General features: G+C 59.0%; 1 protein-coding gene across 1 annotated transcript; it reads right to left on the reverse strand.

Moving 5' to 3' along the window:
- Positions 1–2,524: 2,524 nt before the first annotated feature.
- ADGRD2 (adhesion G protein-coupled receptor D2) lies at positions 2,525–21,441 on the reverse strand. The gene is given in 32 exon segments (XM_066362697.1): positions 2,525–2,680; positions 2,748–2,827; positions 3,799–3,994; positions 4,139–4,201; positions 4,977–5,043; positions 5,145–5,185; positions 7,895–8,015; positions 8,831–8,878; positions 8,880–8,939; positions 9,022–9,114; positions 9,116–9,152; positions 9,647–9,800; positions 10,070–10,172; positions 10,447–10,550; positions 11,678–11,821; positions 13,175–13,288; positions 13,717–13,841; positions 14,301–14,348; positions 14,351–14,434; positions 15,574–15,685; positions 16,715–16,785; positions 16,788–16,928; positions 16,931–16,994; positions 17,267–17,352; positions 17,684–17,782; positions 18,140–18,402; positions 18,404–18,506; positions 18,509–18,789; positions 19,044–19,263; positions 19,593–19,650; positions 20,050–20,151; positions 21,376–21,441. Coding segments are annotated over 31 exon segments (3,375 nt in total). The 5' UTR covers positions 20,089–20,151; positions 21,376–21,441.
- Positions 21,442–25,897: the final 4,456 nt, after the last annotated feature.

A 25,897-nucleotide genomic window follows, 5' to 3' on the forward strand; every position in this document is an offset into this window, starting at 1 on the left:
ACCCCGGGGCGAGGCACTCTCAGGGATTCCCTTGCTGTGCCGCTCCCCACCACTTGGTGGCAGCAGTGAGCAAAGCCAACATCTGAGGAGGCTTCCTGTGCTCCACGTGCTGCCCCAGGGCTTTGCCAGCTTCCGCAGTCTTGTCCCATCTGTTCTTCGCAGCTTCAGTTACAGGTACATAGGTGTGAAGTGGCCTGTCCAAGGTCACACACTGAGAAGAAGCAGAGAGGCCCCAGCGGTCCATTGTGTAAACCTTGACTCACCTTGACCAATCTACTTCGTCCCCCGGGCCACTCCTGATCCACGGTGCCTCTGTGCAGATTAGGAAAAGGCACCCTCTATGGCGAGGCAGCCCTAGGACCGCGGCTTGGCAGTGGCTTCTTTGCAAAGAAGAAAGCGTCCCTTTCCCTTTTGGCACCTTGGTTCCTGCCTCCAGGGAATGTCCAGTTTTGCAGGAGACTATCTTAGTCAGATCATAATCCAAGGTGATACATTATGTAACCAGCCAGTTAAGATGAGGAGTGACTGGTTCTGCTCCTGAGCGGGGAGGCAGGAAGTCTTCATAGAAAAGGTGCCATCCAAGCTGGGCTTTGAAAGATTCCTAGTTTATCAGCTGGGCAACTGGTAGGGCCACTGCAGGCAGAAGGGACAGTGTGAGCAAAGGGATGGGGGGGGGTGTCAGCCAGGAGTAGTTGGGGACCCAAGAGAAGTCATTTTGGTGGGAGGCTTAGGAGAGGGGAGGGAGGGAGGGTACGCAGCACATGGACGGGAGCCCGGAACAGAATTCTTGGTCCCTGTCCCTGGGCCCGCCCCCCACCAACCCGGCTGAGTTTGGAGGTGAAGGCAGGAGCCCTCTGAGAGGGGAGGGGGTCAGAGGACACTGCAAACGCAGGCAGTAGGGGCCACCAAGTGTCCTGCCCAGTTCAATGCAGCCTGATGTCCCCTTTCCTGCAGATGATGGGCTGGGCTTCAAGTGGCTCAACATCCCTCCCGTGCCCAGAATGAAAACCCAGACCTCTGTTCTTATGTGGAGGGTCCACCCCCTCTACCCCGTCCTTGCTTCCTTAGACTTTGTCCCAGACAAAATCCAGGCAGAGTCCAGGGTGAAAGCAACTTCTAAGTTTGTGGAGGGAGCTGGGTGTAGCTTGTACTTTGCTGGGTCTCAGGGCTTCTGCTCACTGAGCCCTGCCCCGCCTGCCCCCGCCTGTGTCTGGTGTGGTTAGCTGCCTCCTCCAGGGTGGCTGCTCTGATGTTCCTCAACTGTGCCCCATCCTTTGGCCCAGTGGCGTTCAAACCAGGTTGAGGTCAACAGGACAGTTAGCCTCTGTGCCCAAGGCCCAGCCCCTGGGCACCCCCCTTGGCCTGGCACCAAGCCCAAACATATCCTCACCTCTGCCCAGAAACCATTCTACCCTAGAAGAGAACCAGACTCAGAGAAGAATCTTGCCTGTGGCCACAGATTGGTTGGTGGCAGGACCTGGTCACACAGTCAGACTCGGAGTTGGGCACCTCCCTTAGCATGACTCTCATCAGACCTGGAGCCAGTCCAGCCTGCGCTGGCACCTCCTCTGAGCAGTCTGCCTGGGCAGTTCCCATTCACACTGACTGCTGCCCTGAACTTCGTGTTACCTGGCTGGGGACACCCAGGTCTGAGCCATGGGGACCTTGGTTTTTTTCTCTGCACGATGAGGTGATGGTGGCCTCCAGGCCTAGCTGAGGCCCTGCCACTCTGGCAATAAAGGCCTCAGCACCAGCCAGGCACATAGTAGGTGCTAATAAGTATTGGCCACACCTGCCCTAATGATGCAGCCGGGACCATCTGGAGTCCCAAAGCCAAAGTGGCTTCCCTTGTCCTTCTCTCCTCCCAGGGAACCTGGCATCCTGTCCACATCCCCACGCCAGGGTAATCTCAGAGAGGGACAGGTCACAAGAATAAATTTATTATGAGAGACACCGCAGGGCCATCAGAACTTCAGGACAGGTGGGGAGGGACAGAGGGAAGGGACAGCCACAGACAGCCAGGGGGACAGAGCTGTGGGGCCTGGTGGGGTCAGCGGGAAGACGAGAGACATTGCCATTAGAAGACGGGAGCGGCTGTGGCTCCCGGGAGCAGGCAGTGGTCCATCCTGCTGCTCTTCCTCAGGGGCCACCATCTGGGCCTTCCAGACGTCCCCAGGAGATGGGAGAAAAGTCCCCAAGCATTCTCTAGAAACCTGGGAGGGAAGTGCACCCTTTGGGCTGGGCTGGCAGATAATCAGGGTGGGCGACCCTGGCACTACCCAGGATGGGGCGGGTCTGGGAACAGAGGCTGGGGTAGGAGCTAGGCTGGGAATCCTGGCCGGGGTCAGTCTTCCTCATTCCCCATCTGAGTCTCAATCGCTCCATCCAAGGAACACCTGCGTGCCAGTTGTGGGCTTTCGGGAGGGCGGGGTAGGCACCGTGTGGGACATACAGCCAGCAGCCTTCACGCCTTCGCACCTCTGGCCCAGGCCACCTGAGTAGGTTGCGGGGTGGGGTTGGGGGGCTAGAGCGTCCGGAGCGGGGACCAGGCAGAGGGGGAAGCAGCTCGGTTGCTACGAGCGGCCTTAGCAACCCACTCATTCAGCGGAGAGACAAAGGCGCTGTCACTTGAGCGCGGAGGCGCGGCTGCGGCTCTCTTGTTCCCACAGACGAGCTGTGCCTGCGGGGGTGGGGTCCGAGGGACCGCAGGGCGGAGGGTGGGGGAAACTCCCGCCCCTTGAACGCACCGGCGGGTGCGCGCCTGCAGCCTCCCAACAGGCCTGCAGGGGGCGCCTCCAGCCCATTTTGCAGAAGGGGAAGCTGAGCCCTAGGACACGAGGCAGGGATGAAGGCCAGCTGGGATCTTGTGGTCACACAGACCTGGGTTCAAATGTGCCTAGACTTACATCTAGACTACCAACTACTGGGGTGGGGACCTGACCCCACCTCTACCACTGACCCTGGCTAGTCCTGGCTCCTTTCTGTGCCTTTGTTTCCCCGTTGTGCAATGGGAGGGTGACAGCACCTCCATTTCCTCAGCTTAAAGGCAGCACATGCCCGGGGTTCAGGAAGAATCCAGCCCCAGTGAGAGCTCCGCGAACGGGCCTGCTGCCCTGGCTGGGAAGAATCAGGGGTTTGAGGCTGGCGCTGCTGAGTGCGCCCCTCGGAGCGTCGCCTCCTGTTTCAGACGGTGGGAACTCAGGCTCAGGAGGCTGACAGTGACGGCGGTCCCCGCAGCTCCTCTCTGGCCAGGCTCAGTGACCCAGGCTCAGTCCTCAACTTGAGCAGGGCCTGGGGTGGCCCCAGCCAGGCCCCACGGCCCACAGGCCCCCATCACACCCCCATCAGCTATCCGGTGGGGAAACTGAGGCCTTGGAGGAGAGCATATGCTCCTCACTGGGTTTGGAAGGCCTCTCAGAGCCCTAGGCATCAGGATGGGGGCCTTCCTGGGGGGTGAGGCCAGGAGGCCAGAGAGAGTGGGTGCGCAGAGGAAGGCGGACGCCTGAAAGGTGGGCTTCTGGCTCACTGCCTATCCTGGAGCACCAGCTCTGGGGAGGGGACCCGGACTGACTCCCTAAGCGACCCTCTCCAAGGAGCACTGCACTGTCACAGACAGAGCCCATCATGTGTGATGGAGGCCTCGGCACCAGCAAGGCGCAGAGTGAGAGGAAGGGCCCCTAAAATGGTGACAGGTCGGAAAAAAAATGTGAGTATTTGAAGTCACTCTCAAATACTCTGGTGCAGTGGGGAGAAGGGGTGTCCAGTCGCCAAGGGGACCCCCTGAGGTGGGAGCTCTACCTGAAGCCTTGAATGCTGTCAGCTCCACCACCTGAGGACAGAGGATGTCCGTCAGGGACTGGCCACACTCCTCCCCCTTGCCCTGGGGCCCTTGGCTACCTTGGTGATACTCTGCCCCCCCCCCCCAGTGGCCTTGGCATTCAGCTTCTGCCAGCGTGTAGTCAGCACCTCCCAGCTGCTCCCAGAGCCCGTCAGCCTGGTCACCGAGGAATGGGGGCCCTAGGATCCCAGGGGAAGCCCACCCCCCAGCCCACCCCCCCCATCCTGTGGTTTCCCCAACCCTGCCAGACACACTTGCTAGCCCCTTGGCAGAGCCTGGTTGCCCCTGCCCCAGCCTCACCGGTCCTTCGGGTTCTGCAATGGAGGAGAGGGCTGTGGGGATGGATCCTGGGGCTGTGGGTCCCTAGTGGGGGGAAAACACTCAAGAAGGTGAACTATGGGGAGGCTGAGGCAGGAAGCTCTCTCTCTGCTCCCCCATCTTTAGGTGAGGACCTCATTATCAAAGAATCTAAGAATCCACTCAAAGGTTTACCCTCCAAATTAGTGATGAGGAAATGGAAGGCCCAGAGAGGGAAGGTTACTTGCCCAAGGGCACACAGCATGTGGACCAGTAGCTGGGATTGGTTGGAACTCCTGCCCTGGCCTTCAAGTCATTAAACTCATATGTTGTCTTAGGGCCCTGATCCTCATCCAACTACCTGCCTTCGGGAACCCCCAAACCACCACTGCATGGACACTCAGGGAAAGTGACCCTGGGCAAATGCCGCCTCGGGGCTGAGTCCAGGGGCTCCTGTTCCCTAGTGGTGGTGGAGGGAGGAAAGCAGCCATTTCTAAGCCATCCCCCATGCCCCACGGTGGCAGAATTTCCTGGGCCTCCAGCTCGTGGCCTTTCAGATGTGCTGTTGGCCCCCAGCTCCACCTGAGCACTGGAGAAACTGAGGCACTGGGAAGCATTCATACTGGAGGGCAGGGGAGGCCATACCTCTGAGAGCTAAGTGTCTTCAGGGTGGAGCCAGGGCTACAGGGTTGCTCAGGCCACCTCCCAGGGACCTGAGGGCTCAGGGTGGGATGCCAGGCCCTGGGGCGGGGAGTGGGCCTGAAAGGAGAGGCAGTCACTGCTGGAACCCGACCGGCTGCGGGTGGCACCTCCTGCCACCCACCCCTGTGCCTGCCCGCACCATGAATGCCTCAGCGGCCTTCTTCTCAGATGTCCTCTGCAGGGCGCTCTGGACCTGGGGGACAGGCCTCGGGGTCAGGCCTGGGACCCTCCCTTGACTCCTGTGGGCTTGGAGCCCATCAAGATAAGCTCCTCTTACTCTGCCCCCCACTGATGTCCCTCAACTCACCTCCCGTTGTAGGCCGTGTAGACCAGGAAGATGTACAGCCCCTGGGGCCAGACCCAAGAGGTGTCACTGACTGGGACCCCCCCCCCCAGCCACTTGGCTTGGGGCCACAGCAGAGACACAATCAGAGATGCTCAGAGATATTCAGAGAGACAAGCTGAGAAACACAAACCCTTCCTGGCCCCACCTCCTGCACTGGGGAGGAGCAGCTGTAGCAGAGAGAACCAGGAGGGGCCTCGCCCCACTCCACCCCTTCGGTGGGCAGCCTCTGCCCTCCACAGCCTGGGACCTGCCCATCCTCGTAGCCTTATCCCGCTGCAGGGTGGGGGCTGGGGGGCACACCTTCCCGAAGCTCCAAGCCTAAGCAGGTCCTGGGACAGCAGACCTAGGATTGCATTCTGACTGTGCCGATCGATCGCTGAGTGGCCTCGCCTCTCTGAGCCTCTGTCTCTTCCTCTGGAAAGTGGGGATGAGGCAGGACTTGCCTCCTGATGCCACTGGGAGGGGCTGCGTGTGAAGGACTCAGGGCCGTGGTGGCTGGGGCATAGCTGGCTCCCTCTCTCCACTCGCATGAGGACCAGGAGGCCTCGCCAGTCACAAAGCACCAGCCCATGTTGGGTCTTACTTGACCCTCCTGGAAGCTCCATGGAGGTGTGGGGGGTTCATTCTTCCCATTTGGTGGGGAGGGAACCCGAGGCCTGGGGTGGGGGACGGAGCCTCAGGCCTCCTGAGGCTGACAGGGAAGGGGCAAGAGAGGTCACATTCAGAGAAATGGAGAAGCTGGGTAAGTGACAGAAGGACAGGGGAGCTCAGAGATCCACAGAAGGGGGAACAGAGAGAGAGAGGCCCAGGAAGTGCCAGTATGATCCATACCAGAGAAGGGGACAGTGACAGAGAGAGCCTGAGAGACAGAGAAAGAGTCTCTCGGAAAAGATTCAGAGACAGAGACAAAGAAATGAGACCCTGAGAGAGGAAAGGATGAGAAGGGGAAGGGAGGGAGTCAGTGGGGACGGGGATGGTGGCACGGGCCGCCTGCAGCTCTGTCCACCCGAGGGCCACAGGCAGGGATGGCGCTGGAGTCGTCACCATGGCAACGGGATGCTGCTTCCCTCCCCACTCTGCCAGGTGGAGAAACCCAGGCAAGGTCACTTGGTGAAAGGGGCCGAGCTGGAGCTCTGGAGAGAGCGCAGGGTTCAGAAGGAGGGCTTGTCTGTGTCCAGGAAGGGGGTGCAGCGCCTCCGCTGTCCCCACTGCTTAGGGCCAGACAGGACTCTGGGAGCCGGGCTTCTTTGAGAGTAGTGTGGGAACCCCAGTGTTTGGTCATTCTCCAGGCCCTTCTCTGGCATGCCCCCCCCCCCCCCAGCAATCCTGGTCTCTCTCCTCTCTCTATTCCCACACCCGCCTGGCAGAGGGTGTCAAGTCCCCAAGGCCCAGGGGTAGAAGACAACATGGGCCAGGCCCGGGGGGACCAGACCCTGTGCACCCCTCCTGAGCCTTGCTCAGCCCTCCTCAGTACTTTCCTCCCTGTCTCGGTCACGGTCTGCACCCCCCTTCAGGTCAGCTCAGGGCACCCGTCGGCCCCCTTTGCTGCTGCAGTGCCAGTGCCTGGAGCAGGGCCCAGCGGCTGGTGGGCGCTCAGCGAGCCTCAGGTGGCGGGCTGAGCGGCTGGGTCAGGGCGCCTGCCCCCACTCCCGCCCCCTCCCAGCCACCGCAGCTCTTCCTGGAACCAGCCAGGCCCTGCTGGGGCCAGGAGCGAAGACCCCAGGGACGGACAGCACAGACTCTGGGCTGTGCCCGGTGCTGCGCCTTCCAACCACGAGGTCCTGGGCAAGTGCCTTTGCAGGGTCTCCGCTTCCTCATTTGAAAGGCTTGTTCAGAGACAGAAATAGGAGCCCGATGCTCGGAGAGTTCCAGGCTCCCTGGTGCCTGTTTGTGCTCAGTGCCCCTTCTCTTCAGGAAGCATGAGAGTCCCCGGGAGGCCAGGATGGAGCTTGCACCTGATTTCCTGACTTGCCTCTGTCCAGCCAGGGGCTCCCCCACTTCTGCTGGGAATAGTAGGGCCACAGGAAGAGGTGGGGGAGCGCAAGGTAGGCCACGGGCCGGGTAGGGGCAGGGGGACCCTACCTGGACCCCGCCTCCCTTCCGGCACTCAGACCCCTGGGCTGAGGCTGTCTGTGTCCACGTCTGGGTCCCCATAGGTCTGCAAACTCCCTGAGGACAGGGACCTAGTCTGACCCTTCTCCGTGGCTCAGGACCCAGGTCCCGACAGGCACCAGGAGGGTTCCGGCGGTCCCACCATTTCCGCTTCATTTGTGCGGATCAAGAACGGCTGTCCTCACCAATGGAGCAGCTCATGCTGACCCCACTCAAGGTCACAGACCCCAAGAGGAGAGTCCCTGGTGTCCTGCACCTCCATCCCTGCTTCCTGCCGAGGCCGGAAGTGACTTCAGCACTTGCCTGAGGCTGGAACTTCTGCCTCATCTTAAGGATCTTAACAATTCCTCTGCCGCGCGCACCGGCAGGCCTCAGTTTCCCCAACTGTTAAATGGGGCACAGAATCCTCACTGATGTACCGCTGTTCGATTTGAGGTTTGTCCTCACCCTTTTCTCTTGATAATGTCCCCACTTGCTGTTGGTGGCTCCCATGATGGGGAGGTAACTCCCTCTCCAGCTCCCTGACAAACCAGTCACTCCCTTTGGGTCGCAGTGCACTTTAGAACCCCGGTCCCAGAGGTCCCGGGGCCAGGAGGTACCTGGAAGGAACCGAGGCCCACGGCGGCGTAGGCCCAGGCCGGGCTGAGGTGCACCAGCAGGCCGACCAGCCAGGTCAGGCCCAGGATGGGCAGCAGGACCAGCATGGGCTTCACCGCCACTCTGTGGAGAGCAGGCAGGGCTGCCGAGCGATCCGGGAGGGCAGCACGTAGGAGGTGTCTGGGGAGGCCGCAGCTGCAGACCAGGACCCCGGCGCAGGGCTTAGCGGAGCTGCAGCCTTCAGCTGGACTTGGCTGTCCCTTCCCAGAGACACCCAGAGGTAGAGTGTGAAGTAGGGATCGTGACCCTGGGGAGATGGGGTTCCAGTCCCAGACTGGCTCAAAGGAAGGGGCACAGCTGCCCAGAGGGAGTGCCGAGGCCTGGGCAGTGGGTACGGGGGTACATGGAGACTGGACGGGCTTCCTCATTCCCTCTTCAAGGACCCCTGGAACTCCTCGGCATTTCAGGGACCCGGCTTGGGTGCCACGTTGCTGGCAGAGGATGGGTGGGGAAGAAAAAGGCCAGAAAGGAGTCAGAGCTTCTGGAGAAAGGCCGGGGTGGGGGGTCCCCTCTCTAGCAGGGTGAGGCCTTGGAGAGTGCAGGGGTCGGGACCTAGATTGCCAGCCTGAACCTGAACTTCTGGGGACCGCCTGCTTGGAGGGTCTCACTTACCCTACCCTGTCATCAGTGCCTTCTGCAGACAGTGAGCCCCTGGGACAGTGGCTGGTGTCTACACTGCACCCCCAAATTCAGGGTCAGTTTACCATCCCCACAGGTGGTAAGCATGCTTCCACTCGTCCACATTTATGAGCATGCATGCACACACGAGCATGGACACATACACTCATATGCTCATATGTAGCCCTGTACCCACAAGCACACACAGCCAGCACCCCCCGTGGACTCACACGTGGTCACACCCCCAGTCTGGGCCTCACCATATCTGGATCCTGATCCTCTGCTGCAGGCAGGGCTGCGGGCTCAGCCCTGCGGCGGGCACTGGACACAGTGACCATCACCACGCGGACCAGGATGCAGGTATTGGCCTGGAGACCTGGTGTCAGTGGGCAAGGCCTCCCCTCCCCCACACGTCTATCCCTCCCCGCCAGGCCCCCAGCCCTTCCGCTCAGTCAGCACGAAGAGCGCGGGCCCCACAGAGGCCCAGATTGTGTCTGCGTGCACATGGAGCCAGCAGTGTCCAGTGGCCACGCAGTCATGGGGACACAGCCAGGGTGATGGCCACAATGGCCACAGGCATGCCTAGGGGGAGCAGTGACCGCAGGACCATTCTGCCCTCTCTGGGACCCAGCGCCCTCCAGAGTTTCAGCGCAGCCACCCCATAGGAGCGGGCGGGGTGGGCCTGTTGCTTGGCGGGTGACACTGGAGCTCCGAGTAGCTGGGGAGTGGGGGAGCTGAGGCTGGAGTCGGGGCATAGGGCTGGGGGTCCTCAGAGAGGGAGGGCAGGCGATGGCACAGGCTTTGCCAGTCACGGGTCGGGGCCAGTGCTGGAGGTGGGGGCTGCTCAGTTGCAGCGGAGGACGATTAAGAACTGGACTTGGAGGAGGATTAAGAGTTGGAGGTGGACAGAGCGGAGAAAATCGAGCTTGTGTCGGCGACGGGTGCTGGGTGCTGGGCGCTGCGTGCCGGGTGCCAGGTGGGGATGGGTGTTTGGTGGTGGTGTTGCGGGTGGGGCGATAGTGCCATGCAAGGCGGAGCTGAGAGCAGAGCAAGCGTGGGGCACAGAGGGGTCTCACCCCAGCCGGTGGTGTAGCAGAGTGCCATCCGGGGGCCTGGGCACATGCTCACGGCCACCACTTTGCTCCAGAGCAGAAGTCCCTCCACCAACATCCAGGAGAATGTGACCAAAAAGAAGAGGTGCACGGCAGCTGTGACGGCCACAGACGCCACCTGTGTGTGGGAGGGTGGGGATACCACCGAGGCCAGCCGTGGGTGCAGCCCCGCCCTGGGCCCCAGGCCATGCCTGGCATCGCCAACCCAACGAGGTATCAGTAGGTGAGGTGTCTAGGCCGCACCCTGGGCCCCGCTCTAACCTTCAGGACCGTCCTTCTGGGGGCCTCTCTCCTGCGGGGAGAGGGAGGGCGTGGGAGGGCACCAGAAGAGGCAGAGGGTACTTTCCCAGCCCCCTGAGCTCTCAAGCCCACCTGCTGGCTGCCCACCTTGCTGGCTTTAGCCCATTCGCTGGCCATGAGAAGGCCGTCCATGGAGGCCAGGGAGAAGGTCAGGTTCTTGTGGACTGTGGCTCGCTCCGATCTGTGGACCCTGGACAGGCAATGGAGTTGGTTACAGGACCCCACTGCTAGCCCGCCCCCTTTTTAGCCCCGCCCCCAAGTCCCCATGGACAGGCTGAGCAGAGAGGGCATCTCCCCAGGAGGCCACAGCCGCAGAGGAGGCCCTGAGCCGTCTTCTGGTGTCAGGGATGGTGTCAGGGATGGACACGGACCGGAGGAGGGACTGAGAGGCCCACGAGGGGCAGGGCAAGCCCTGAGGGGCATGGCAGGCCCCTGGTGCCAGGACACTGTGGGAGTCACCTCACCTGGCCACCAGGAAGAACAAGAAGGTGGTAGTGAGCGCGCAGAAGGACACGCCACAGCCCACAAAGGAGAGCATCCGCAGCAGGGACTCCGCCTCAGCGCCTCTCTGTGAGAGGGACAGAGACCCAGAGTACAGTCACCACCCTGACCTGACATCTGACATGACCAGGCCCCTCCCGCCCCATCGGGCAAGGCCCCCCAGGGAAGCAGGAATACCAACAGCACCAGCAGGCAGGCCAGGCCTGCATACAGCAGGCACTTAATAAGTGAGCGCTGGCACGTCCTCCCCTGCCGGCGCTCCCTAAAGCACACAGACTCTAAGAGCAGTCCATCGGAAGCTCACACGGGCCCCTCGTCTCCGGCTGAGACCCTGGCATGCCCACCGGGAGGGGCTGGGTCACCCAGGACAGTCACCCACTGAGGGGCCGATACAAAACACCCGTGCGTCTTTACAGGAAAAATGCGTTTCATAGCATGTGTTTCTGGTGTGCTCCCCAACGTGCTAAGTGACCCTAGCATTCTTGTGCCTCGGCCTGTCTAACTCAGCCTCTTAGTAAGTGGCCACCCAGAGTCTCTTTCCGCCTCCGGTGAGCCCGTCTCGCTTGGTCCCCTCCTGGAATGTGGCTTTGCCCCCAGCATATAGATGTGCTGGTGCCTTTCAGGGGCCTCTCCTGTTCACATGACCTCATCTTGGCTGTGGCTTCACCTATGGGCCCCTCATCTCCGGCTGAGACCCTTCCCTCCCCTAACACCAGGCCCACAGACCCCACCGGCCCCTCAGGCTGGGGCCTGTCCAAACCCATTACCCACCTGTGTCCCCTCACAGGCAGTCTCTCATCTCCCAGTTGCCCAGCCCTTTGTCCCGACCACCCGCCTCCTCACTCAGTCCAGTTTCCTCTTCTCTCTGCTGTCCCCAGGTCCCTGAGCCAGGCCCATGGCCCCTCGGTGGTCCTCCCTGGCCCCAGAGGGCTCCCTGAGGGCTCGAACGCCTGCCCCCTGCTGGCAGGAGCAGATCCAAGCCTGGCCTTCTAGGCCCTGTGTGATCTGACCCCTGCCTGCATTGGGCCTCACACTGGAAGGTCCGGACACATCAGAGTTCCGGAACATAGCAAGTCTGCTGTGTCCGGCCCCCTCGCCTTTGCTCAGCCTGGCCCTCCACGTGGAGTGTCCTTCTGTTCACCTTCTGTTCTTCCTCTGGACTGGTGCCCCGCCCCCCCACCACCGAGCGCTCACCTGGATGCCGTACACCTGCAGCAGGACGGCGACGTCAGTGCTGTGGTTGCAGAAGCAGGCGGTGGAGTCCTGGTACAGGGCAGCCACAGAGCAGCCGGAGGTAGCCCAGGAGCCCCCTGTGTCTGGGCTGGGCGGGGCAGAGGGCTGGTCATGGGGGTGGGAGCAGGGGGCGAGCAGAGGAAAGCCGATCCCCCACCGATCCCCCACCTGGGGTCCCCCGTGCCCTGCCTCTAACTAGCTGAGTGATTTTGGGTAAGTCACCGGCCCTATGCGGGCCTCAGTTTCCCATCTATAAAATGAATTCAGTATTCTTAGGAATGGTAGGAGGGCGGGGCTGAAACCTGTGATCACCACAGACGAATTGCATTCATTAATAAACAACAGTGGTTGATGTTCATTCGCTCAGCTAAAGCTCCAGGGTGGGGGGCTGGGTAATCCCTGCACCCTCCTCTGCCCCTTCAAATGTCATCTACTCTAACACTTATTCGGCAGGTGAGTCGCTTCCTAGATGCTCCACGGAGTAGGCTTGCATACCTCCTATGACAGGGAGCTCACTGCCTCATGGGTAACAGACTGTCTTGCCTCAGCTTGTCCCCTGCCGAGTGGGTTCTAGAGCCACCACCACAATTCCATTGGTGAACGGCAGCCAAAAACGCACCCATGTCTGGCCTCATGCTCAAGCAGAATGGATGTCTTTAAAAAAATTGCCTTAGCTAAAGAACCTGACACTGAACAGTCACCTGCTGCTGAAGTTCCAGAAAGCACAGATGGGCTCCTCCAGCTTCTGAGGGGAGGCCTGCGGGTGGAAACAGGGACAGGGAGACCAGAGGCTGCAGGGGACGCTGAGGCTTGCCCAGCCTGGGTCCCGGGGAAGGGGCTGGAGAACACGCCGGGGAAGGGGGAGAGGGAAAGTGAGGTGAGCTGGCTTTCACGCCAGCGTTAGGTATAATACGGAAGGAAATACATCCTGGGGACAAGCTAAGAGCCCGCCCTTGGGGAGAGGCGAAGCCACCGGGATGCCCTGTCCACCGACGGGAACGAGCGCCACCGTGCTGCTCAGCAGAGAAAAAAGCCGCACAGCAGTGTGCACAGTGTGAGCCCGGTTGTGTAGCAGAAAATAAGGTCTGTGTCTGGAATCAAACACACAGCTAACTTGACAGGACTTAAACCATGACGATGATACAGATTTTATAAGGCGCCATCAGCGGTGAGGAGAGAGCTGGCCAATCACAGCAGCTCTCCCGAGTTCACTTCTTGCCCATGTGGAGAGGGCAGTTGTGGGTTAAGTGAATGGTGCTTCTCCAAGTCCCCTGGCAGAAAGTCAGTGTGCAGTGTGTTCTTCCCTCCCCTCCCCTTGAGGGCCCTGGGGACGGCTTGTGGATGAGGGTTTTTCTTGGACATTTTTAGACCCTGGTTGTGCAATGAACAAATATTGGGGGGAGGGAGAGACCAAACAAGGATAAGTGCACCGGGGTGGCTGTTTCCCAGAAGTGCCACCAGTACCCGGGCTTGGTGTTGCAGGTGGAAAGTCATGGCCGTGGTGACCTCCCCGATTTGGTCCCACACCTCAGAGGAGATGGTGGCTGACCCCACCTGGCTGCTTAGGAACCTGTGGGAAGGTAGGGAGCCTTTAAGGGCACCAGCTGGCTCTGCGGGAGAGGTCATGCATTGCTGGGGACCATCTCATCCAGGCCACTGTGGTGATGGCACGCTCTGTGTCCAAAGAAACAACAGGACAAGCCCCGTGCTAGGAATGATGGCACCTGGGTTCCAGGCTTGTCTTGGGGACTTGCTGGTAATATGAGTAGGACCTGTCCCATTCTTGAGTCTCGACACTGAAGCCAGGACGCCAGAAGACAGAGGTTGAGCCCTGTTCCCCCCAGCACACCTCTGCCAGGCCCAGAATTATGTGTGTGTCAGGAGTCAGGAGGGCGGGCCCTGGGCTAAGGGCGGGTCTGCCCAGCAGAATGAAGGGGCCGGAGGCCTGGACTTCCCTGGGGCGGGCACCCAGCAGCCTAGCGGGTGGGGTTGGCTCATCTCTGCATCCTGCTCGCCTCTTCAGAGCTGTCAGGGGCCTGGGGCTCTAGGCCAGGCCCGCCCAGGGTGTGCTGGAAGACACTTGAGCTGAACCAGCTGTGGATCACGGTGACTCCAGAGAGGCGGGCTGGGTGGGAGGGGGCCCAAGACCCCACCCAGTGACCGACTGAGTGGGCACTGTGGGTTGGCCCAACTTATAGATAGGGAAACTGAGGCTCACAGAGGTTACATGACTTCCTGAAGATCACACCGTTATAAGCGGCAGAGCCAGAATTCTAGCCTGCCAGTCTGTGCGCCTAACCTGGTGGTTCCAGAGCCCTTTGCCCCCTGTCCTAACTCGCTACCCCCTGGTGGCATGGGGCCGAGGGAAATGTGTGTGGTTCAATGAGGAGACGAGCGAATGCCTACTATGTGGTAGGTGCTTTTAACCTCCTAACAACCCACGAGGCAACTACAACACAACCATGTTACAGATGAGGAAACGGGCTCTGAAAGGTGAGGTGACTTGTTCAAAGTAGCAGAGCTGGCTGCTGTGACATTGGGGTGTGACCCAAACCTCCACAAGGCCCCCCCAGCCCTCCCCCACCTTTCCCCAGGAGCCGCCTCACTTCACTGTCGGGGACGCGAATGTGGCCGGCCCCTCTGGACGTCCACCGGGCATTGTGAACACACAGCCCTTCTTGCTGGCCTCCCGCAAGCCTAGGCTCCGCACCTCCAGGCCTGGGGGCAGATGAGGCGGGTGGCTGGGCCTCAGCAGGGAGGCCTTTCTGCTGAGCTGGCCCAGCTGGCAGAGTTTGCTTCCGCTCTCCCTGCCGCAGGTCTAGGAGGCCACTGTTCTGCTCAGAGAGGCTCAGCAACTTGCCCAAGGTAAATCTGATTTCTCAGAGTCCAAGGGGAGAGGGTCATTGAGAGGGGAGGTACAGGGGGTGGGGGGTGGGGGGGGTAGGACCTGAATATCAATGAGCCATCAGAAACCAATGGGCAAATGAAGGACACCAGTTTTGGGGGCTTTTTGTTTGTTTGTTTTGTATTTTTCTGAAGTTAGAAGCGGGGAGGCAGAGAGACAGATTTCCACATGTGCCAACCGTGACCCACCCGGCATGCCCACCAGAGGGCGATGCTGTGTTCATCTAGGACATTGCTCCATTGCAACTAGAGCCATTCTAGTGCCTAAGGCGGAGGCCATGGAGCCATCCTCAGTGCCCGGTTCAACTTTGCTCCAATGGAGCCTTGGCTGTGGGAGGGGAAGAGAGAGATAGAGAGAAAGGAGAGAGGAAGGGTGGAGAAGCAGATGGGCGCTTCTCCTGTGTGCCCTGGTTGGGAATCGAACCCAGGACCTCCACACGCCGGGCCCATGCTCTACCGCTAAGCTAGCCGGCCAGGGCCTGAAGGACACCAGTTTTGCCTGAAGTTCCACCATACGTGCTCTCCCATTCAATCTACAAACACCCACTGAGTGTGCAGTTGGGTCTGGCCCTGAGATGTAGAAATGACTCGGAAATAGCCCTGGTACTCAGCAAGCTTCAGGTGGAATTATATGATCACCACAAATGCAACAAGAGGCATATTCAGGACACCGGGGTAACAGAGAAGGGAGGAACTATCAGGAGAGAGCCAGAACTGGGGAAGGCCTCCTAGAGGAGGTGATGCCCAAGCAGGTTCTGAAGGCTGTGCAGGAGCTTGCTTGGCCAAGACAGAAAGAGCATCCTGGATGGAGGCACAGCGTGGGCAAAGGCAGGAAGCAGTGGAGTGTCTGTGGGAATGCAGACGGCTCCCAGTGAGCAGGGCTCAGGAGAGATGTTGCAGCCTAGGCCCCACCGAGAGCCCAACTGTGGGGGCTGGGTGGGTGGCAGGCTCACCGGCATGGCGGTGCTGGATGTGCACTCGGGGCACCTCGGAGGTCAGCATGGTGCTCAGCAGGGGTGCCAGGTGCTGCACACTTGCCACCAGGGCCATGGGTCCGCCAACCACCTGGGAGGAGGCTGCGTCTCAGCTCCCTCCCACATTCCGTACCCCCCTGTCCTGACCTCTCAACGGTCTATGAAGTGACCTATCTGCTGGCCTGTCCTTGCCAACCCCACACTCCGAAGGCGGAGCCATGCCTTCCCCTTCTTTGGTCAAAATCAGAGCTAGACCTATAATAGGTGCTCAACTTTTATATCCCAAAAGGAAACGCTTGTGTGTGTATGTGTGTGTGTGTGTGTGGGGGGGTACTGAGGACAGGGCAGGGAGGGGAGAATGTGCATTAATGGGACACCTACATATTCTGTGCTGGCCAAGCCACCAATGCACCCATTACTCCTCTCCATTGCCTACGCATATCATCCCCATTGTCCAGGGAATAAAACTGAGACTCTGAGACCAGCTTTTCCTAGTCTACCACAGTGCCTCAGATCTGCAGTCAAGTGTGGGCTTGTACCCTTCCCAGGACAGGGAGCTCACCACCTGAGCAGGGGAACCATTTCATGGATCCAGCCTCCTGTGCTGTCCTCCCCTCCCTATCACCGAACCCAGGTCCCAGTTCTGCCCTCTGAAGCCAAAGGGGGACCGTCTGTGCTCCTGCAGCCCCAGAGATTTACAGGCAGTGCCCCTGACCCCTTGCTCTCTCCCTTCTCTAGGCTGATCACTTCCAAGCCTGCGACCACTTTTGCTAGGAGGTTTCCAACACTCTCACCATCTCTGGAAAGTGTTTCTCAAGTTCTCCAGAGTGTCTGGGCCTTTTTGGCAGACAAGATGGCTGAATACTCTGCACAGAGAACCTCCCACTTAAGGCAGTCAGCTGAGTCTTGGATATGAGGGAAGTCCATATTGATTAGTGGCTCTTATATTTTTTAAACTGTTGTTCAAGAGCAGTTGTATGGGTAAGTTCAAGTTATGAAACAGATAAAAGAGGAACTACTCTGATGGATGGGGAGACGGAGCTCATGGCTGCACCTCAGGCTGGTGGCAAAGCTGGGAGCAGAGCTCAGGTCCCTCCCCGCCCGGATCCGTTAACCTCACCTCGCCCACTGACAGCCACGCCCCAGCCAGCTGCTCCTCCAGGACCAGGCTAGCCACAGACACGACACCTGGCCCAGGTCCTCCCAGGGTTCCGTCAAGGGCTCTGGCTCCCCAGCCCCGGGCGCTGTCACCCTCCTCAGGAAGTGCACGATAGTCAGCAGCGCAGCCGGCCCCAGTGGAGTTGCCTCCCTTGTCAGGACTTGCGCCAAGATATCAGGAAGCTGGAGGCCTTGGCCGGGGACAGGTATCCGTGGGGTTCAGGGAGGGGATCAGGGGGGAGCTGTGGCCAGAGAAGCCGCTTAGTGCTGGTCTGGCTGTCAGGAGGGGCCCCCTAGGGATGTCCCTTGGACTCTGCCAGGGTCTTCTTGGTGGGTGGGAGTCTAACTTGTCATAAGCCTTCAGTTCTCAAGGACTCCAAAATAGGGAGCATAAACAACCTTACATCTTGCAAAATCATTAGGTGGGTGTACTCTTTACAGGTGAGAAAACCGAGGTGCAGGGAGGTGACCGATAGTACCCCCAGACTCTTCAGCACCCTGGGAGGGGGCTCACCATGATGGTATTGGCCAAGGCATTGACTCTGCTGATAACATCCTGGCCAGGCCATGACAGGGCATCCTGCAGCTGCTGATAGGTCTCTGCAAAGGAGGGGATGCCAGGCTGGACCCTGGGCAACACTCTCCCCAAATGTACCCCACCCACCATGTGCTGGGAGGAAGATCACTTTGATGCTTATGTGTCTGGAGTTTTACACATGGTGTTCTAGCCAGGGAAGTCGAGGCACAGAATGGCAAAATCACTTGCCCAAGGTCACACAGCTGGGATTCACACCCAAGTTTGTATGGCCCCACTGACCTGTGGTCTAGACTCCCTGAAGGCCCTGAGACTCTGAGAAGATTCTGAACTCCAAAGCTGTGCCAACTGCTAACCTCTCACCCCCAGCCTACCCAGGGCCCAGCTGGGGCGCACCTGTCCCGTAACAGCAGAGAAAGGGTCTCAGCTGCAGGCAGGGCGAAGAGTGCTGGATGTGGGGTCCTGGGTCCCACGTGGGGCACTCCTCTGAGGGCACTGGCCAGGGTGGGGGAGGTGTCAGGGCCGCATCCTGGTTCCTCAGTGGTCCCTACAATCCACTTCCCTGAAGGTGCCTCCACACCTGAGAGGGTGCCAGGACTCATGTCTTGGGGACCTGAGAGAGGGCCCTGCAGCCATCACCAGCCTGAGAAAGGTGTCTAGGGGGCGAGCCCACTCAGGCTATGGGCAGTGGGCAAATACTCAAGGGACCCGGTGCCTGGAGAGGACGTGGCCAGGTTGGTAAGGGGTGGTCTGGGTCTCAAGATCCCAAGCAAGTGTAAGGGGCCTGGGGGCGGGTCGTTGAGTCAAAAATCAGGACGGGGTCTGGCAGCCAGGGAGCGGGGCAGGCTGTACCGGGACAGAGAAGGTGCACCCGCACTGGCGGCCGCAGCGAGGGTGTGAGATCTAAGGCGCCCAAGTCCCAGGGGAAGAGCAGGCCACCGGGAGGCGGCGCGCAGGCTCGTGCCCGATGCAGCTGCGCCGGGCTCAATGCCCGGGCCCAGAGCTGGAAGTCGGCGAGGTTGCCGCTAAAGGCGTCACGCGCCGAGAAGCCACCGCCCAGAGAGTCCTGATTTTGACCCAGCACGAGGAAGCCGCCAGGTGGCACCGGCTGGCCCGCCGAATGCCGGAGCACCCACACGCCGCTGCCCATCCGCGAACAGCGCCCAGCGCCCGCCGCGCTGCTCCCACGTGGCACATACGTGGTGCCAGCTGCCATCGCGCGGAAGGCGGCGAGGAAGGGCGCGTGGTGCCCGCGCACCACCTGCGCGGCGTGCATGGCGCCGCCTGGCTCGGCAAAGGCGCGCAGCTGCAGCGCGTTGGCCATTGCGGGCGCGGCGAGAGAGAAGAGCGCAGCGGTGCCGAGCGCGGCGGCGTCCCACTGCACGTGCACGCACGCCGTCAGCGCTCGCAGTGCAGGCAGGGGTGTCCGCAGCTGCAACGTCCCGTCTACGGTCCTTTCCAGGAACACCAGCGCTGGCGTGGTCCGCTGCAGGGACCACGGGCTGGGACCTCAATTTCCCCAGCTGAGCACACCATCCTACCTCTGACGACACTTTGGCGCAGCTGCAGGGTCCCTCGTGGGCTCTGGGTTCCTACCTCCCTCGGAAGGAAGGGTGGGCTCCAGGGCGCAGGCCCAGGAGTTAATTCTCTTTGTGATAGAAATTCCTCTGGGCTCAATCCACAAGGACTTCCACTGTGGGCTCCCATCTCTGGAGGTCACCAAAGCCTCTACCTCCCCCACTCTCCGGGCCCACACTCACGCCTCCGTGGGGGTCTCTGAGGGACCTATCTTTGGGCTACCCAGATGGGGTCGGGCAGCCGTGGAACGAGGACCCTATCTGGGGGCCCCCATGCCAAGTGTCCAAACCGCTACTCGCAGGACTCTTGGGCCTACTACCAGCTCAGCCGCTGCCCGGGGAACTTGCGTACCCCATCTGCAGTCTCTACCACTTCACCAGGGGCCCCTGGAGCGGCAGTGGGAAAGGAGAGGTGGTGTGGGGAAGCATGTGTGAGTATCTGACGCCCGGGGGAGGGGCAAGGACGCTGCTTGGACTCAATCTGGGCTGTATGGGGCGGAACTCGGCCCATCCTGTCTCACCCCCTTGCCGAGCCTGTTACCCATATACTGGCAGGAATGAGAGGGACATGAAGGAAACTTTGAGCCTAGAGCCCGGTATGGTGAGGCTGAACGAAATGGCACTTCCTGGCTTCCTTTGCATTGGAGGCTATGCACCACATGGACCATAGGCTGGCTGAACTGGGAAGGGGGCAGGCTCTCCGGGGATTCCCTCATACCAACCTGTGACCCGAGGGCTCCTTGATTCACCTGGGGAGTTGGAGTGGGTCCCAGACAGACTCCCTATCTGAGAGAGAAGACAGGTAGGGGCTTAGTCAGGTCCCCAACCCCCTGTGTGTGCAGTTATTGAATGCCTACTGTGTTCTCCAGTGGGGTGTGGTGGAAGCTGCAGGCTCTGCGGCCAGAAGGGGTTTCGAGTCCCAGACAGAGTAGGATCTTGGGTGGATTGCTTCTCTTCCCTGAGTCCGATTCCCCCGTGTGAGGAACAAAGAAGCTGATGAGTGAATGTAAAAAGGTGTAGCACCTAAAGAATGCTTTTATTCTATCTCCATGCTAGGGGCTTGTCTTCTGTAACCTTTGCAGTGACCTCACGATGTGAGGTGGCCATGTGAAACCCTAGTAGTTCTAGTAGTTGTGACTCCCCTTGGCTTTCTCCCCGGCATCCCCATCCCAGAAACTCAGTTACCAGGATGTAGAGAAGACAGTAGCAGGTAGACGGAGCCATTCAGGACCCAGCAGGGGCGGGGGGGGGGGGGAGCTGCAGGGCTCGCAGGGTGGCCAGTGTGGACTGTGGAAGGAGAAAGCAAAGGAAAGCAGCTCAGTGTCTGCCTCCAGCCTCTGTCTGTGGGGTCATCTAGCCCCTTGTTTGGCTCCCACACCCCACTGGGCTGGATGCTCAGGACGGGATGGCCCATCCACTGGGGATGACATTTACTTGCACAAAGGGACGGTCTCCAGGAGCCCCTTCCAGGGCCGCAGCTGGGAAACGCTGTCACTATGGTGAGCTGGGGGATGGGGTGGGGGAGAGACAAAGGGCAGGGGCCCCCGCGGAGGGACGGGGAGCTCAGTGCCCTGTGGGCTTCCTCCTGTTCTTTGGGGTTCCCAGGTTGGTGTTCAAGCCTCTGCTTCATCAGGCCTCTGCTGCGCTCCCCGGCATCCCCGGTCCCACCATCACCCCGTCCACTCACCTTTCCCCTGCTTCCCCTGCGGCTCCCCATCCCCATTTCCGCAGGCAGCGTCCCTCCCCCAGCAAGCTCTGAGCTGACCTTGCTGTCCCTCCTGCCTTCACTGGCCTCCCATCCCCTCAGGGGCACCACCTTTGAGATGAACTTGCTATAACTTCACCCACCCAGCCCAGAGGGCAGGCTTGCCATGGCCAGGTGCTTAGTGAGCTGAGGAAACCCTAATTGCTCTTGGGGGCCCGGAGGCTTCAGGCCTGGAAGAGCCCAGGACAGGCGCCAATGGATCTCAGAAAGCACTGGGGGTAAGAAGCCCTGCACTGGGCTCCCCAGCTGGCCTCATGGCACCTGGAGGTCCAGACCCATCAGCGATGATAATTCATATCCTTTTCCCTCTCCCAGAGCAAGTTTATAAGCATGAAAATCAAAAGCGTCCCGGCATAGGAGGACAGGAGGTTCACACATTTTGGACTCTGAAAAGCACCAGTTGTCACTTTCTCTCTAGTAAACAGCTCCTGTGTCCCCCACTCCACCCCCTAAGTAGATGGTGGTGGGGGGATTATAGGAGTCTGGTTCAGGGCTGAGGCCCAGTACCCAGCTGGGCACAGAGTATGGGCTCATCCCTCGTTCTCACCCGTCCATTCACATTGCCCTCCCCCCCAACTTCTTGGCATCCCCTTCCTTGCCCACCGAGAGAGATGCGAAGTTTGGTCCCTACTGCACTTCCCCCTCCACAAGAGGCCAGTGGGGAATCCTCTGAGCTGATGGGCCCCGGACAAGGGTCTCCCCTTTACCGGCGCAGATCCCTCCCCTGTTCGCAGCCCAGGCCTCACCTGCCCTCGCCTGGCCTGGAGCCTGTGGTGGGCTCGCACGAGCTGTTGGAGGACCAGAATCTGGCGGCCGCATCTGCAGGCTCTCTGCCTCGTAGCCAGAACTACGGGTGTAGGGCGGGGCCTGGGGGCGGTGCTAGGAGCCCCAGCCACTAGGCCCCGCCCACCAGAGCCGGACCCCATCCCTTTCTTGGGCACGCGGGACTGGGCGGGCCCTGTTGTTATTATCTTCCCACAAAAGGCAGGTAAGGTCACCTGATTAGAGGGACGACATTGTGAGACAAAGATCTTGAATAAATTTTTGGAAGCCAAAGCATCTTTGGACTTCACAGTCCCATCTCAGACCAGGATGGTGGGAGAAAAGGGAGCACTCAGTACCAACCTACTAGGTGCCCTAAGCTGGCCCCCTACCAGCCTCTCACCTTCAACCCATGGTGAGGAGTGGCTGTCATGCCCAGTTTCCAGATGAAGACTGAGGGCTCTAGTGCCAAGTTAGACAGCTGGTGAGCGGCAGAGCCCGGCCTCGAACCTGGCTCTCTGGTCTTCATCCAGGTCATTCAAAAGATAACAAGAGGAGGAGAGGTCCTGTTTCGGGGGAGGAAACCGAGGGTTTTGGCCTCTGGTGGCAGAGCCTGAGCCAGGTGGCAGGACCAAGGGTGCGGAGGGAGGTATGCAGCTGGGAGTGGAGGCAGCCGTGCACCCCAGTAGCAGGGATTCTGGCCTGGGAGGGAGGTCAGACTTCCACATTCATCTTGACTGACTCAGGCACGTTGGGTAATTTCTCCGAGGCTCAGTTTCCCCATCTGTAACTGGTGGGTAGTAAATAGCGCACAACTCATGGGGCTGCTGTGAGATTGATTTATTTCTGTATGCGATTTAAATATTTTGATTTAATAGGTACAAAGCCCTTGGCTTGTACCCGATGCCCAGCACACAGTGCCTTTAGTGTCCTGGTCAAAATTTAATTTACTCTTGTTAACACAGCCTGTTGGCAACACGATGGTTTGTTGTGTTCTTTCCCCAACATTTTTATTGTGGTGAAATACACATAAAATTTAACATCCTATAATGGTTTATTTTTTGAAAGAAGGAAGGGATGCTACGTGTGTGTTCAGGGTGCTCTTCCTCCAGCTTTTTCCTCTAGATTTAGAGAATTTTCAAATTTTTTAAACCTGGAGAGGAGAGGTCCACCGCATCGGGCCAGCAGAATGCACACAGGAGGACTCGGCTGTCCCCTGGCTGTGACCTGCGCACACCCCAGCGTGGGCTCCTGATCCAGTGAGGAGGGCAGGCAGAAGTGGGAGGAGCCCTCACTGTGCCCAGCCCTGGGTGGGCCCTTCCGCACTTGCACCATCTCATTTAAGATAAGTTCTTCTGGGGCCCATTTTACATCTGTGCAGACAGAGCCCAGAAAGAAGACAGGACTCTCACATCAGGGAAGAGATGGAGCCTGGCCTGCCTCTAAGCCTGTGCTCCTCCCTTCTCTAGGTGGGGCGTGGACTCCACTCTCCCCGTCTCCTCTCTATGTCTTCTGGCCCTCCTTGCCTTAGGATCCCAGATCCCTTCTCTGTAGCCTAAGTTACGGCCTTTCCATCCTTGGCAATACCCCTTCCTGCTGGAGCCCCCAGTACAACTCCCTTGTTTCTGTGGGGCCGCATTTCCCAGGAGTCACTCCTAGAGATGACCAGTACTGGGGAAGGGCGCGGGGGCTCCATGGACCCCGAGCAGTTTTGGGCCAAGGCCTGGCCTAATCTTTCCTCCCCAGAGCCTGGGTTTTGTCCAACTGGCAGCCAGGAACCATTCATCGGCTTTACTGGCAGGCAGTTCTGACAGGCCCCTTGTCTCCAGAGACGAGCCCTGGAGGCTGCGGTGAGGGATAGCCGGGGGGCCCTTGGGCTCATTGTCTGTGTAGTTGGAGTAAGGGTGGTGAGGGCAGCTAGGGTCCTCATCCCAGGGCCTGGCCTGACCCCTTAGCCAAACTGTCTATAGTCCAGAGCCAGCTGCTGGGATGTCTTCCTGTTCATGATTGCCATGAACCCCACAGAACTGAGGCTTGGTTATCAGCTTTTAGGTGACCGGGGCAAGTCTCTCAGCTCTGTGCCTCCATAGAATGTGGCGAAGCACTCCTTCCTCGAAGGGACACAGAGGGCAGCTGCGAGGAGAGCTGTGCTAGTGTCGGCATTGGGTGAGAACCATAGTTCTTTTTCTTTGGCGGGGACCGGCTCCCCGCTCTCTAGACAAATGGCGTTCCTTCCCCTCCCCCACCCCTACACATCCTGGGTCCCGAGAAACCCACAGGGGCCCAGAACCAGCCCTGCCTCCCCTCTTGCCTACTCCAATCCCTTCTGTACTCGGCAATCAGAATGCTCTGAAACTTCCATTCAGCCCTGCCCCTCCCCTTCTGTGGCTCCCTGGTGCTCCAGGAGGAAGTCCAGCCTTCGCACATGGTTAACAGAATTTATCCGTCCTCTCCCTCCTCCTTTCCCAGCTCACACTTGAAAGCCAAGTCTGTAGCCAGAGCGAACATCTTTCTGTTATCACCTCTGGGCCTTTGCACATGCTGTTCCCTCTGCCTAGGAGTAGGTAGGAGCACCCCTCCTCCAAGTCCTCTCTGGCTCATTTCTACCCATTCTTCAGGTCTCAGTTTGGACCTTCTGCCTCCTGACCTAGAGACCATCCACTACCAGGGAAAATAAGGCCCCATTTACCCGAAACACTATTGTTAGCTGCAGCTGAGCACATTTCTAACTGGTACAGGGATGAAGATGTGAAAATACAGTGGACGGTGTACAAGATTTGGAGTTAGACAAACCCAGGTTCAAATCCCATTTCTCCTACTCTATTATTCTGTGGTTTTAGGTAAGTCACTTCCCCTCTGAGCCTCACTTTCTTCAGCTATACAATGGAGCTCACGACACCTACCTGTTGGGCTCTTCAAGGCCGGAAAAACATGACTGACTTGGAAGTGCTTAGCTAACAGTTAAGTGATGCTTAGGTTTAGTTTTAGTAAACTAAAAAGTCTGAACTAAAACAAAGAAATGAGCTGTTGTTTTAGAGGAAGGGAATTGATCATGAATTTTTTTCCTCTTTTTTTTTTTTTTTTGGTCTCAAATATTCTTCAAGGCTGCTCTGGTTCTGTTCTGTGCAGTGACCCACCTTGGAGTGGAAGAGTCTGGACCGGTCCGGAGTGGAAGAGGCAGGCGGTTTCTCGGTCCCGCGTGGAGGCGGCGGTAGGTGGAGCTCGAGGCTCACGGCAGAGCCGGGCTGGGGCGCCGGGCTCTTCACGTTGGCCCTGGCAGGCGGGTGGGCGCTGGGGAGACTCAGCATCAGCGGCTGTGACTCGAGGTAAAAATAATCAGGGAAGGACAGCTGCTTCCTTGTCAGCAACCAACAGGGAAATAAAGCTCACGTCCCCTCCAGCGAAAACCTGCTCTCTGGGTCCCCTGGCTCCTGCCACCAACTGCTCGACGTCCGCGTGCCAATCCAATTTGAACGCCTGTGATACACCCCAGAGAGGGTTTATTTTAACTTCATCAAGTGCAGAGAAAAACATCCAGGCTGGAGTGAGTGGGAGGGGAGGGCAGCTGCTTGGGGGCCCAGGCAGGGCATGAAGTCCCAGGGCTCCTGCCCCTCCAGTGGCTGGACTTGGGGGTCCCCTTCCTCCTAGTCTGCTTCAACAATTGACCACGTTGTTATAATTCAACCAAGGCTCAGTGAGCACCTGTGATCTCTCCCGACTCCATGCCTTTGCATTTGCCGTGCCTCCCTCTGTTTCCCTGCCTGGTGGATGTCTACAAACTCTAGAGAGTTCTTAGCCAAGCTTCGAGGCTCAGCGCGGTGTCACTGGTCACCTTCCCGCCCCTCCAGGCAGCGTGAGCTGTTGTCTGTGGATTCCTGTAGAATTTTGTGTGTCTCTCTGTTTTAACAAGGAGGTGGGAGTCTCCTTCCCTTCCTCTCCACCAGGCCCTGCGCTGGCTTCTTGGGATAGAAGGGAGTCCTGGTGGCCCCTGCCCTCACACAGCGGCGTGTGGACAGTGTCTGCGTGACATCCCTTCTTGGGCTCCGGGGACAGTGCGGTGACAGAGCTGCCCAGAAACAGCTGCCTCCAAAGGACAAAGTGAACAAATCACGTTTGTTTTGTTTCTCTTTTTCCCCTCGCCTTTGTTTTTTAATCAAGTAATGTGCACAGGAGACATTTCTGAGCCCTGCTCCAATTACAAGAGATTTACACCTTAATGTATTCATTTCTTTGTTGTTTTTATAAGCAGGTAGTACTTCAGTAATGAAAATACCAATAAACTTTTAGGTAATTAAATGTAAATAATAATACAGATCAAATAAATAAATAAATAAACACTGAAAAAATAATAAAAATAATTTAGACCTTAAGGTTAACTTTTTTGCCTGGCTTAGTCTCTGAGGGGTATTGGCCCTGTCTCCTCAGCAGTGATCTCAGTCTGCCTGTGTGGGTAGGAGGCAGCAGTGTGCCGGGCAGCCTGGAGCCAGGGTGAAGAACCGGACATGT

The sequence above is a fragment of the Saccopteryx leptura genome, chromosome 2 (assembly GCF_036850995.1).
Source record: "Saccopteryx leptura isolate mSacLep1 chromosome 2, mSacLep1_pri_phased_curated, whole genome shotgun sequence".
Classification (NCBI taxonomy): Eukaryota; Metazoa; Chordata; class Mammalia; order Chiroptera; family Emballonuridae; genus Saccopteryx; species Saccopteryx leptura.